At 41.1% G+C, this 13,383-nt stretch overlaps 1 protein-coding gene across 1 annotated transcript in view; it reads right to left on the bottom strand.

Annotated features, from left to right (window-relative positions):
* The window catches only part of kynu (kynureninase), a 24,483-nt gene extending 11,306 nt beyond the window's left edge, over positions 1 to 13,177 (bottom strand). Inside the window, exons 1-7 of the mRNA XM_061932330.1 lie at positions 13,091 to 13,177; positions 6,824 to 7,000; positions 6,631 to 6,751; positions 6,468 to 6,550; positions 6,199 to 6,260; positions 6,055 to 6,126; positions 5,890 to 5,964 (exon numbers count right to left, since the gene is read on the bottom strand). Coding sequence (XP_061788314.1) covers positions 5,890 to 5,964; positions 6,055 to 6,126; positions 6,199 to 6,260; positions 6,468 to 6,550; positions 6,631 to 6,751; positions 6,824 to 6,992 — 582 coding nt within the window. The 5' untranslated portion in view covers positions 6,993 to 7,000; positions 13,091 to 13,177. The remainder of the gene's footprint in view (positions 1 to 5,889; positions 5,965 to 6,054; positions 6,127 to 6,198; positions 6,261 to 6,467; positions 6,551 to 6,630; positions 6,752 to 6,823; positions 7,001 to 13,090) is intronic.
* Between the last annotated feature and the right edge of the window lie 206 nt (positions 13,178 to 13,383).

The following is a 13,383-nucleotide window of genomic DNA, read 5'->3' as shown; positions in this document are numbered from 1 at the left end:
AGGGAGCTGACTAAAGGACCAGTGGACCCAAGGATCCTAGCGGGAACTTAGTTCTCAATGGTGGACCGTAAGCCTACTCTAGCTTGATGCTCTCTCTGTTTTCTATCTGCGTTTTCCCTCCGTGCCTGACGTCCTTGTTTGCCCTCCCGAGTTTTGCCCTTGGTGATTCTTCCGTTGTTTTCCCCTGTGGACTTTGGACTGCCTTCCTCGATCCTCGACCCTATGGCCACGACCTCCTACTCTCCGGGTGAGAGGCATTATTTATCATTTAGAATGAACTTTAACCCATACTTGCCAACCTTGAGACCTCCGATTTCGGGAGGTGGGGGGTGGGTGGGGGGTGGGGCGGGCCGTGGTTGGGGGCGTGGTTAAGAGGGGAGGAGTATATTGACAGCTAGAATTCACCAAGTCAAGTATTTCATACATATACATATATATATATATATATATATATATATATATATATATATATATATATATATATACATATACATATACATATACATGTATAGATATCTATATATCTATATCTATATATATATATATATATATATATATATATATATATAGATAGATAGATATCTACATCCTGAAAATATGCAAACAAAACTGTGTTTAGATAATTGATACTTCAAACTTGCATAAATAAATCTTAATATAACATAACTTGGCTTCTGAGAGTTTCAAAATGTAATGAATAAAATGCTAAAGTTGTTGATAAACAAGCAGTTATTTTAATAATTAAATATGGTCATTTTAAATGAATTATTATGATAATTTAAAATCAATTATTTCAAATATGTTTATTTTAATGTATAATTCTATGGCTGGTTGTAATAAGGAGTCACGAAAAAATACAAATAAAAATACAATTAATTTTGATGTTTTTAGCAAAATATAGTAAAAATGTATTTATTTATTTATTTTTTTTAATTAATAAATATATTTATTTGTAGGTAAAATAAACATAATAATACAATTTATCTCTAGTCTGGATGATTTAGTTCTTGTCACCCTGTTGTCCTCCCATCATGAAAAAAGGCTGTCCTCACTCAGGTCCGCATGGAGCTGGAGGGGGCGTGGCTTCCAGCTCCGGCTGAAATTCGGGAGATTTTCGGGAGAATATTTGTCCCGGGAGTTTTTCGGGAGAGGCGCTGAATTTCAGGAGTCTCCCGGAAAATTTGGGAGGGTTGGCAAGTATGCTTTAACCAGTTCAGAAGCAAAACACCAGCTCAGTACGTCAATATCAGTATGTCGGCGTTAGTGCTTATAATAATAATATGGCTAACACTTGGTTATTATTCAGGTCACAAGATGTAAATGGAGTATTGTTGGTGGTGTTTAATGTTTTTTACAGGGCTTTATAGGCACCAGGGCCGGACCATGGCATAGGCCGTATAGGCAAATGCTAAGGGCGCCGTCCATCAGGGGGCGCCACGCCAGTGCCAAATGTTGGAGAAAAAAAAAAAAAAAGTTGGTACTATTATTTCTAAATACAAAAAATAATCCCACATTAATTAAAATGCAAAGTAAAGCCTATTTAATAGAAATATTATTTGTTACAACATTACGCCCCCCCCCCCCCGCACGGTGCGCCCCTCCCTTCCCGTATCATGACTCTTTTTGGACGTCACCACATCAAAAAATCAACACAAGATGACAAAACGGTCAAAACTGTCAGATGCCAAGGGAAGAAAAAAGAGAAAAGAAGAGGAGGAGAAACGAGAAAAGACAGAGGTAGCAGGTAGGTAACGTTAGCCTACATGAAATTATTTGTCTGTTACAGAATGTGATAGTAACCTGGCTTTTTAGCATTAAGCTAATGCTACATGATTCGGCAATTGCTAATCAATAAATAGCTAGTTCTGTTTTAACGTCGGGTTAATATTGTGGAGGGGGCTAAATTGTTATGGAAAATAATAATGTAACGTTAGGTAATTACAGTACTCCCACCTTACATTCCTCAGGGACATTTGTATTAGATCTTTTAAGCAGGTGTTTTTTGTTTACATTGTTATTGCCTTCTGGTTAGCAAATGTTTGCCCTGCAGGTAATAGTCACTTTTCCACCCCTTTATATATTAGGTATAGTTGTAAGTAAAAAAAAAGGTCAAAGACAAAGCTATTCAGTTTCTTGTGAGTATATACACTTCACTGCCGATGTGGGGGGGGGCGCCACCTAAAATCTTGCCTAGGGCGCCAGATTGGTTAGGACCGGGCCTGATAGGCACGATAGTGTACTCCCGTTCAATGCATTGTTAGTCACCTGCCCAATTTTACCACTTAAAATGCATTAAAAAAAACATACTCTGTGTTCTCATAGGGATTGTACGGAGCCCCTAAAGCAGGGGTGTCAAACTCAAATACAGATTGGGCCAAAATTTAAAACTGAACAAAGCCGCGGTCCAACGTTGAACAAATTAACCTTTTAATAGGGACCCAAACAAGTTTTGCATTGAATATTGAACAAGCAAGGCTTATATAACTTTAAAGTGACATGCAAAATCGAGTTTCAAATGGCATATCAAATACAATTCAAATAAAAATAGAATGCCTCTTTTCTAGTTGCAGCCTTCTGAGGTAAATATCAACATTAACTTTTTCCACAGGCTAATAAATTTGAAAATAAAATAACAATGAATAAAACAACCATTCAGGACTTTAAACTGCTCAGTTTGCAACACACTGATCTAATCTGATGTGCCCAAGCCAGATACCTGCCATCTTTTCTTGGATGCTAGTTCATTAATGTCGGGGCTCAGGCTTTGAGCTGAGGCAACCTTCATTATCCAACGAAGGTGTTCATCAGTCATTATAAGTCGTCCACCCGGACCACAGTCTTGGGGGCGTGTCTTAAAGGCACTGCCTTTAACGGACTCTACGGGATGTCGTCACGTCCGCTTTTCATCCATTCTAACATCGTTCAGACCCAGTCACAAGATATGTGCGGCTTCTGTACGCACACACGAGTGAATGCCATGCATACTTCATCAACAGCGATACAGGTTACACTGAGGGTGCCAGTATAAAAAACTTTAACACTGTTACAAATATGCGCCACACTGTGAACCCACACCAAACAAGAATGACAAACACACAGAACAAACACAACAGAACAAATACCCAGAATCCTTTGCAGCACTAACTCTTCCGAGACGCTACAAAATGCACCCCCTTTACAACCAACCCCCCCCCCACACACACACACACACACACACCTTGTTGCGTCCCGCAAGAGTTAGTGCTGCAAAGGGTTCTGGGTATTTGTTCTGTTGTGTTTATGTTGTGTTACGGTGCGGATGTTCTCCCGAAATGTGTTAGTCATTCTTGTTTGGTGTGGGTTCACAGTGTGGCGTATATTTCAAACAGTGTTAAAGTTTTTTATTCGGTTACCCTCAGTGTAACCTGTATCGCTGTTGATGAAGTATGCGTTGCATTCAATTGTGTGTGCGTGCAGAAGTTTGGAAGACTCCCAGGAGGGTTGGCAAGTATTAGAATTAGCGGTGAACATGGTGTTACCGCGGCACCGCCGCAATATGTAGTCGGCGGGCCAGCTTTAGTGTTAATTTGATATCGCCTCAAGAGCCAAGTGAAATTACACGTTACAAATTTGGCCTGCGGGCCAGAGTTTGACACCCATGCCCTAAATGGACATGGAGGGGAAAACATTTTTTGCCAGATCTCACGATACTTTTTGCGAGATCTCTCGATACTTTTTGCGAGGTCTCGCAAAAAGGTTTTTTCCTATGTCAGTGAACCGGAAGTAAAACAGACACAGCCATGGAGGAGCCTACCCATCATCCGTGGGAGAAGTTTATTGATTTCTATTTTAGTATTGGCCTAACATATAAACACATCAAATTGTATTATGGTCCCACAACAGAGCACAGATGATGGGTAGGCTCCCGCATGCTCCCGCTCCTCCATTGCTGTTTTTGCGAGATCTGGCAAAAGGTATTGCCAGATCTGGCAAAAAGTATTGCGAGATCTGGAAAAAAGTATTGCGAGATTTGGTAAAAGATATTGCGAGATATGGCAAAAGGTATTGCGAGATTTGGCAGATCTCGCAAAACATCCATGTCCCTTTAAGGGCTCTGTAGGATTGTAAATGACAGGCAGAATTCAATAAAAAAAATTGCAGTTCCCCTTTAATTCGACCATATTTTCTACCATGTTTACCATGTTTCTACCATTTTCTATTGCCAATAACCAGCTCAAAACATTGTGTGTCAGAATAATTGTATCTAAGTTATCACAAAACTTTGTGTTTCCATGAGTTCCTGGCGAGCAGACAAAAGCTGTCTTTGATCTTACCAAGCAAAAAACTTGTAAAACTCCACTGTGTACGATGGGAAGCGACATGAAGGTGTCGGTTTCTTTGAGCTATTGTGATCCACAGGAAGATCTTGTCTTCACCCGAGATCTACAAAGCGTAGAGGAAGCAGGACCTGACCCCCCCTCCAGGCACCTTTTCTTTGAACTGTCTATGACCGAGTGCAACAGCTGTTTACGACCCCCCTCCCTTTAGAAACAGCTGATGCCGTGTAATCAGGGAAAGTCTAAATAAAAGAGGAGGCATACTTGCCAACCCTCCCGGATTTCCCGGGAGACTCCCGAAATTCAGCGCCTCTCCCGAAAACCTCCCGGGACAAATTTTCTCCCGAAAATCTCCCGAAATTCAGGCAGAGCTGGAGGCCACGCCCCCTCCAGTTCCATGCGGACCTGAGTGACGTGTTGACAGCCTGTTGTACATGCATATGTGACCCACCCATAATGTGTCACATTTTTGTGTTGATTTATTTAGTTTATTTTGTGGTTTGAATTCGTTTTTGGAGCTGTCATTACACATTTATCAGTATTCACATTGGTCAGTAGGGGGCAGTATGGCGTTTCTTCCCAATTGAATGCTATCACCTGCAGACCGGAAGTGTCTTGTCATTCTGATGAGCGCGACCAGTCTGTGAACAATTGAAACGTCCTGTGTGCTTTTTCCTCCTGTATAACAGGTTAGTTTTGGTGAATCAACTCACTGAATAATATCCATGTGATCTTTATAAGTTTAAGTACACATTCTGATGGTGGAGCCTAACTCTAAAGTGTTTGTGAGTTGCAGTTTGTATTTGTGAATGAATCCAGTGCACAGCTGCAGTAATCAATACAAAATGGCGACGTGAGTACGCAATGTTTATATAGGAACTTCTGATCCTAATTCAGACTCCCAAATTAGAGCTCCCGTTTCTTATTGATTTTATATTGTATATTTGTATAATGTGTGTGTTCTGAAATAGTGACAGAGAATAGAACAAGGATGGACAATTCAACCCTTAACTTAACAATGAGTAGAGGAGTGTTATGTGTGTGTATATGTGTAAATAAATGAACACTGAAATTCAAGTATTTCTTTTATTTATATATATATATATATATATATATATATATATATATATATATATATATATATATATATATATATGTATATATATATATATATATATATATATATATATATATATATAGCTAGAATTCACTGAAAGTCAAGTATTTCTTATATATATATATATATATATATATATATATATATATATATCTTAACCACGCCCCCCACCCCCCACCTCCTGAAATCGGAGGTCTTAAGGTTGGCAAGTATGAGAGGAGGCGTATAATTCTCTTGTCAGAGCGTGGTGGAAGACTGTACAAAGAGTACAGCCCAGGCATTTCTCTTCATTGAGCTAAATTGAATCCTGTCTCTGTTTAATTCCTTGCTTCTTGTCTGTTTAATAGATGTCATCGGGGTTTTGAACCTGACATTGTGTCTATAAAATAAAATTTACAGAAAAGTGTTAGAAACAAAGTAATTGTCTAAGAATATATTCTCCTCTACAGGACATACCGGTCTGGGTGCCAGCAGCAACATGCTCTGGTCGGGGTCAAATCCTCTCAGTCGGATTTGGGACTCGGCTGCGAACTGATGAGACAGCAGAATATGCAAATTTCGGTTCATAGCGTGGCGCTTGCGCACGTCAACAACAGACGCATTCAAATCCAAGTCCCTCACGTGATCCGAAGGGAAGGCCTTGTGTTCCAGAAGTATCTTGTGCCGTGCCGCTGTGGGCTGATAGAAGGAAAGCTGGCAAAGAAAGGTTACTGAGTTTCTTTGGCTATTTTTGACAACATTGTCCCGAATGTTGGATGATCTCACCAGAAGCAGGTGTAAGTTCACCGTGAGCCCATTCATCAATGCTGTCTCTTCTGGGAGCGCCCCTGAAACAAATGATACCATCAAGGTGCACCACGAGACAATGCGACAGAACTTTCCTGGATATACTTCATGTACAGTCAAACTTTGGTTTTTGATAGTAATGTGTTCCTCGGACGAAAACTGTGTTGTGCAGAAAAATGGCAAAATTCCGCAGAATATCGGCCGTCTGGGATTCCTGATTGTTGTTAAAAAAAAACAGTTTTGGTTACCGACAACTTTTGCCATGAGCGCCTCCAAGTTGTTCTCCGCCCAGGCCCAAGGCCGTGACCCCTCCGTATGGCCGTGCGCCCCTCTGACAAACACACACTTCCATTAGACGTCTATCAGACCTAATCTTTTCCTTCATATGAGAACAAGAATGAGTTGTGGTACATTTTGGCCCACTTGTCCAGCTCCTCCTCCAAGTATTTCTTAGTGGTTTTGGGCTGCAGGCCTAGAGAGTTGCCCACCAGGTAGATGCTGTCTTGGCTACCATCCACCAGTGCCAAATCAGCTGTGGGTGACGCCAACAACATCATGAAAAGACTTTAAAAGATGACAAAGTGCTCTGAGACGATCCACTCACAGGGAGGTAAATCGGATATTTTAGGCAGCAGAAACTTCTCCCTGAGGTGTCGCAGCTCGTCATGCTCGTCCAGGAAAGCGGCCACCTTCTCAGATGTCGGACCACAGCCCAGCAAAGTAGCGATCCGCTCCACGGTTTCTCTCGCGGTCAAGTCAGCCAAGTGGTCCATTGCTGCTTCTGGAAGTACTTTGCAAGTTACATGGTCTGTTCTTTGAGCTGGTACACTCTCACAACAATTTGAACGTGGCCTCCTCAGTAGTGAACTAGGGCTGGGCGATATATCGATATACTCGATATATCGCGGGTTTGTCTCTGTGCGATATAGAAAATGACTATATCGTGATATTCAAGTATAAGTTCTCACGCAGTTGCTTTTAGCTGTGGGCATTACACTACAGCAGGGGTGCTCATTACGTCGATCGCGAGCTACCGGTCGATCTCGGAGGGTGTGTCAGTCGATCACCAGCCAGCCATTAAAAAAATAGTCCTAAAAATGAGCGATCATAAATCTTCACTATGACGTCACTTTCGTCACTTGATTGACATTCACGGCACCCGAGGGTCTTCTGAGATGACGCTGGCTGCTGCCAGCTCATTAAAATTACCGACTGGAAGGCGAGAAACAGTTTATTTCAACAGACTCTGGCGCCGTACCTGTCGTCAAAACTCCAAAGACTGCTGCTTCATCCTGCCTGCACTACCAAAATAAGAGTCTCAGAAAGCTGGCGTGCACAAGCTAGCAAGCTACGGAGTTTGCCAACAATGTATTTCTTGTAAAGTGTATACAAAGGAGTACGGAAGCTGGATAAATAAGATGCCACAAACCAACCACTTTCATGTGGTATTGGACAGAAAGGAGGACTTTTTTTCTCCTCCATTCGAAAATGTGGACCTTATCAGCACCACTGTCTGATTACAATCAATGCAAGTCATCAGAATCAGGTAATACACCAACTTATATTCTTGTCTTCATGAAAGAAAGGAATCTATATGTGTTAATTATGCTTGTATTATCTTTAAACACCTTTGACTTATTAACAATATTAACTATATGTGTTAAACATGTTTGTATTATCATTAAACACCTTTAATTTATTAACAATATTAACTATATGTGTTAAACATGCTTGCATTATCACTAAACATCTTTAACTTGTTAACAATATTAACTATATGTGTTAAACATGTTTGCATTATCTTTAAACACCTTTAACTTATTAACAATATTAACTATATGTGTTAAACATGCTTGTATTATCATTAAACACCTTTAACTTGTTAACAATATTAACTATATGTGTTAAACATGCTTGTATTATCTTTAAACACCTTTAACTTATTAACAATATTAACTCTATGTGTTAAACATACTTGTATTTTCAATAAACACCTTTAATGTATTAACAATATTAACTATATGTGTTAAACATGCTTGTATTATCATTAAACACCTTTAACTTGTTAACAAAAACATATGTTTCATAAATAAGTAAATATAAATTATATATATGAATGAGGTAGATCCCCACAACTTGATCAATTGAAAAGTAGCTCGCCTGCAGAAAAAGTGTGAGCACCCATGCACTACAGCATACTAGCCAACCTTGAGAACTCCGAATTCAGGCGATGGGGGGGCGTGGTTGAGGTTGGGCGGGGTTGGGGGGCGTGGTTGGATGGTAGCAGGGGTGTATATTGTAGTGTCCCGGAAGAGTTAGTTCTGCAAGGGGTTCTGGGTATTTGTTCTGTTGTGTTTATGTTGTTTTACGGTGCGGATGTTCTCCCGAAATGTGTTTGTCATTCTTGTTTGGTGTGGGTTCACAGTGTGGCACATTTTAGTAACAGTGTTAAAGTTGTTTATATGGCCACCCTCAGTGTGACCTGTATGGCTGTTGATCAAGTATGCCTTGCATTCACTTTTGTGTGTGTTAAAGCCGCATATATTATGTGACTGGACCGGCACGCTGTTTGACTGGAAGAAAAGTGGACGTAACAACAGGTTGTAGAGAACGCTAAAGGCAGTGCCTTTGAGGCACGCCCCCAATATTGTTGTCCGGGTGGAAATCAGGAGAAATTTGGGAGAATGGTTGCCCCGGGAGATTTTCGGGAGGGGCACTGAAATTCGGGAGTCTCCCGGGAAAATCGGGAGGGTTGGCAAGTATGCACTACAGGCGTTTCTCACTCTTTCTTGTCTCTCCTGCTCACAGAGACGTAAAACAAGCGCACCTTCTTACATACGTCACATACGTATACGCCCTCGCGGAGCAGAGAGGTAGCGGCATGGGTAATGTTAGCTGTGGTGCGAGTGGTAATACGAGAGAAAGAAGGTGCAAATCTGGTAACAAATGAAGGAAGAATTAATTCCCAAGAAAAACAGCCCGGGGTCCATCGTCTGGCGGTGGTTTGGCTTCAAGCGGGAAGATGTTGAACAGACAACTGTAATATGTTAAGTGTAGGGCCATAGCGTTGCTACAAAAAGTAGCATTACTGCTAATGTTAAAGGGTTGGAATTGGGGGTTAAATCACCAAAAATTATTCCCGGGCGCGGCCACCGCTGCTGCCCACTGCTCCCCTCACCTCCCAGGGGGGTGAACAAGGGGATGGGTCAAATGCAGAGGACAAATTTCACCACACCTAGTGTGTGTGTGACAATCATTGCTACTTTAACTTTAATGTGTAGCATCATTTGAAAAGTCACCCGCTAGAGAAGGAAGAGTGCTTGAAACTCCGCATGTCAACATCTCCGTTCGGTGCCACACCCACAAAATGCCGAGGCAACCATTTCCACATCAACACCGTATGAATAAACTAGTCAACAACAGAAGGAGATAACGTCCGCAGGAACCTACCACATAGCGAAGGAAATACACTATTTGATTTCCTATTATGCAGCTCATTTTTATTTGACAGTAATTGAAATATATTGTGTGACATCATGCACAAAAGTGCATCTGACGGGGGGGGATTTGTGGATGAGGAAAGTGAGAGTGAAGGACTAGAGGGCAGTGGGAGCGATTCAGATAGGGAAGATGCTGTGAGAGGCGGGTTGGGACCTGATATTCAGCTGGAAATGACTAAAACAGTAAATAAACACAAGACATATATATACTCTATTAGCCACAACACAACCAGGCTTATATTTAATATGCCACAAATTAATCCCGCATAACAAACACCTCCCTCCTCCCGTCCATATAACCCGCCAATACAACTCAAACACCTGCACAACACACTCAATCCCACAGCCCAAAGTACCGTTCACCTCCCCAAAGTTCATACAGCACATATATTTCCCCAAAGTCCCCAAAGTTACGTACGTGACATGCACATAGCGGCACGCACGTACGGGCAAGCGATCAAATGTTTGGAAGCCGCAGCTGCATGCGTACTCACGGTACCGTGTCTGCGCATCCAACTCAAAGTCCTGCTGGTAAGAGTCTCTGTTGTCCCAGTTCTCCACAGGCCAATGGTAAAGCTTGACTGTCATCTTCCGGGAATGTAAACAATGAAACACCGGCTGTGTTATCCGGTAAAACAGTCAGGGGGTGCATTCTACGGCAGGGGTGCGTTATCCAGCACAACACCTGCCGCAATACACCGCTTCCCACCTACAGCTTTCTTCTTTGCTGTCTCCATTGTTCATTGAACAAATTGCAAAAGATTCACCAACACAGATGTCCAGAATACTGTGGAATTTTGCGATGAAAACAGACGACTTAATAGCTGGCCACCATGCTGTCCCAAAGTGTCCTCTACAATCCGTGACGTCACGCGCTGACGTCATCATGCCGAGACGTTTTCAGCAGGATATTTTGGCACGAAATTTAAAATTGCACTTTAGTAAGCTAACCCGGCCGTATTGGCATGTGTTGCAATGTTAAGATTTCATCATTGATATATAAACTATCAGACTGCGTGGTCGGTAGTATTGGGTTTCAGTAGGCCTTTAAAAGACATGCAATGGCATCTGTGGAACAGCTTGGATGATTCCTTAAAATGTTCCAGTTCCATTCACACATTTAAAAAACACTTTAAGACCAACGTCTTGGAAAAATATATCCATACTTGCCAACCCTCCCGGATTTTCCGGGAGACTCCCGAAATTCAGCGCCTCTCCCGAAAACCTCCCGGGACAAATTTTCTCCCGAAAATCTCCCGAAATTCAGGCGGAGCTGGAGGCCACGCCCCCTCCAGCTCCATGCAAACCTGAGTGACGTGTTGACAGCCTGTTCTCACGTCCGCTTTCCAACCATATAAACAGCTAATGATCGAGGGCGAGTTCTTGGTTTCTTATGTGGGTTTATTGTTAGGCAGTTTCATTAACGTCCTCCCAGCGCGGTAACAACACACAACAACAGCAGTCAAGTTTTCGTCCCCCGTAAAGCAGTTCGTCTGCCGTAAACAGCAATGTTGTGACACTTTTAAACAGGACAATACTGCCATCTACTGTACATGCATATGTGACCCACCCATAATGTGTCACGTTTTTGTGTTGATTTATTTATTTTATTTTGTGGTTTGAATTCGTTTTTGGAGCTGTCATTACACATTTATCAGTATTCACATTGGTCAGTAGGGGGCAGTAGGGCGTTTCTTCCCAATTGAATGCTATCACCTGCAGACCGGAAGTGTCTTGTCATTCTGATGAGCGCGACCAGTCTGTGAACAATTGAAACGTCCTGTGTGCTTTTTCCTCCTGTATAACAGGTTAGTTTTGGTGAATCAACTCACTGAATAATATCCATGTGATCTTTATAAGTTTAAGTACACATTCTGATGGTGGAGCCTAACTCTAAAGTGTTTGTGAGTTGTAGTTTGTATTTGTGAATGAATCCAGTGCACAGCTGCATTAATCAATACAAAAAGGCGACGTGAGTGCGCAATGTTTATATAGGAACTTCTGATCCTAATTCAGACTCCCAAATTAGAGCTCCCGTTTTCTTATTGATTTTATAATGTATATTTGTATAATGTGTGTGTTCTGAAATAGTGACAGAGAATAGAACTAGGATGGACAATTCAACCCTTAACTCAACAATGAGTAGATGAGTGTTATGTGTGTGTAAATGTGTAAATAAATGAACACTGAAATTCAAGTATTTCTTTTATTTATTTATATATATATGTATACACATATATATATATATATATATATAGCTAGAATTCACTGAAAGTCAAGTATTTCTTATATATATATATATATATCTTAACCACGCCCCCAACCACGCCCCACGTCCCCCCGCCCCAACCACGCCCCCTTCCCCACCCCCGACCACGCCCCCCACCCCCCACCCCCCACCTCCCGAAATCGGAGGTCTCAAGGTTGGCAAGTATGAATATATCACTCTTGAATCAACACAGTAGTTAATACTATGATTTATAATATGTTGTGCAAAGGAAATTTCATAATTTTTGGAAGCTCATCTTGAATTTGACATTGTTTAAAGGGTTAGGCGCAATAAGTGTTCAACTCCAGCCCTTTCGGTCGGCAACATTTTCAATGTATGAATGTACAACTGCTTGTTTATGTAAAACTGTTTGTTTATTTTGTAGACCGCTGACCGAAGAAATAATAAACAAGGTAAGGTACCGTATTTTTTTCTCTGTCAAAATGATAAGAATGAATACTGTACATTTAATAAGAAAATAAGGTATTTTATTAACACATATTATTTCCAGGAAAATGAGGCCTGGAGTTTGACATCTGTAACGTGTTACTACACAAGTAATAATAACAACGGAAATGGGGCCATTAACAAAATGCTATTTGGGGCCACAAAAAGCATGCACATGATCTCATGTAATACGCACAATGGTCAGCAGATGTCGCCCTTGTTTAAAAACGCAATAATAGTCACTTAATAAGGTTTATTTTTAGAATGAGTGTTCATTTTTACATGAAACTATGCATGAAATCCTTGAGTAAAAAACCATGGTGGACAAGCAAACATCTCCTTCCGCGACGTCTTTACTTATTAATAATTATTATTATTATCATTCCAGGATTTGACGGGATGCTAACATTTCAGAGGCTGCTTACAATCATCCATTGACAGTGGCCATCACATTTAATAAAGATACACAGTATGAACATGTAATAGAAAATTATTGCGAAAGTTAACTCGCCCCTAAATTGAGGATAAGTAGTCGGTTGAATGTGTTTAACTTGATTAAATTCATTCATTCACTCAACTAGAAAAACTAGAAAAGCAGGAGCCACAGAGACGCTAAGAGGATATAAAAGTGGAACAAAGTAAAGTTTGTACTTACAGTTAGGTTGCAGGAGTGTGGTCAGGGTTGCTCTTTCACCTCTCAGGCTTTCCTTCCAGTTAATGATTGTTTGTTATGGCCCCGAACATGTTTAACCCTTGAGGGAGAACACTGCAGCCTGGTTAGATCTCATTAGTGGCTCATTTGAAATGAATAGGGCGGCATAAATTACTGAGTGTGCTTAACGGCTTCTTCTAGGACACTTACTTAGGGGACACAAACCTTCCGGCACGGTTCCGAATCGGCATTTGCACACTTACACTTACACATACTATGTGAAGTCGTTGCCGAGT

The sequence above is a fragment of the Nerophis lumbriciformis genome, linkage group LG38 (genome assembly GCF_033978685.3).
Source record: "Nerophis lumbriciformis linkage group LG38, RoL_Nlum_v2.1, whole genome shotgun sequence".
In the NCBI taxonomy this organism is placed as follows: domain Eukaryota; kingdom Metazoa; phylum Chordata; class Actinopteri; order Syngnathiformes; family Syngnathidae; genus Nerophis; species Nerophis lumbriciformis.
Note: the sequence above shows the minus strand (reverse complement) of the source record. Positions and strands in the feature narration are given on the sequence as shown.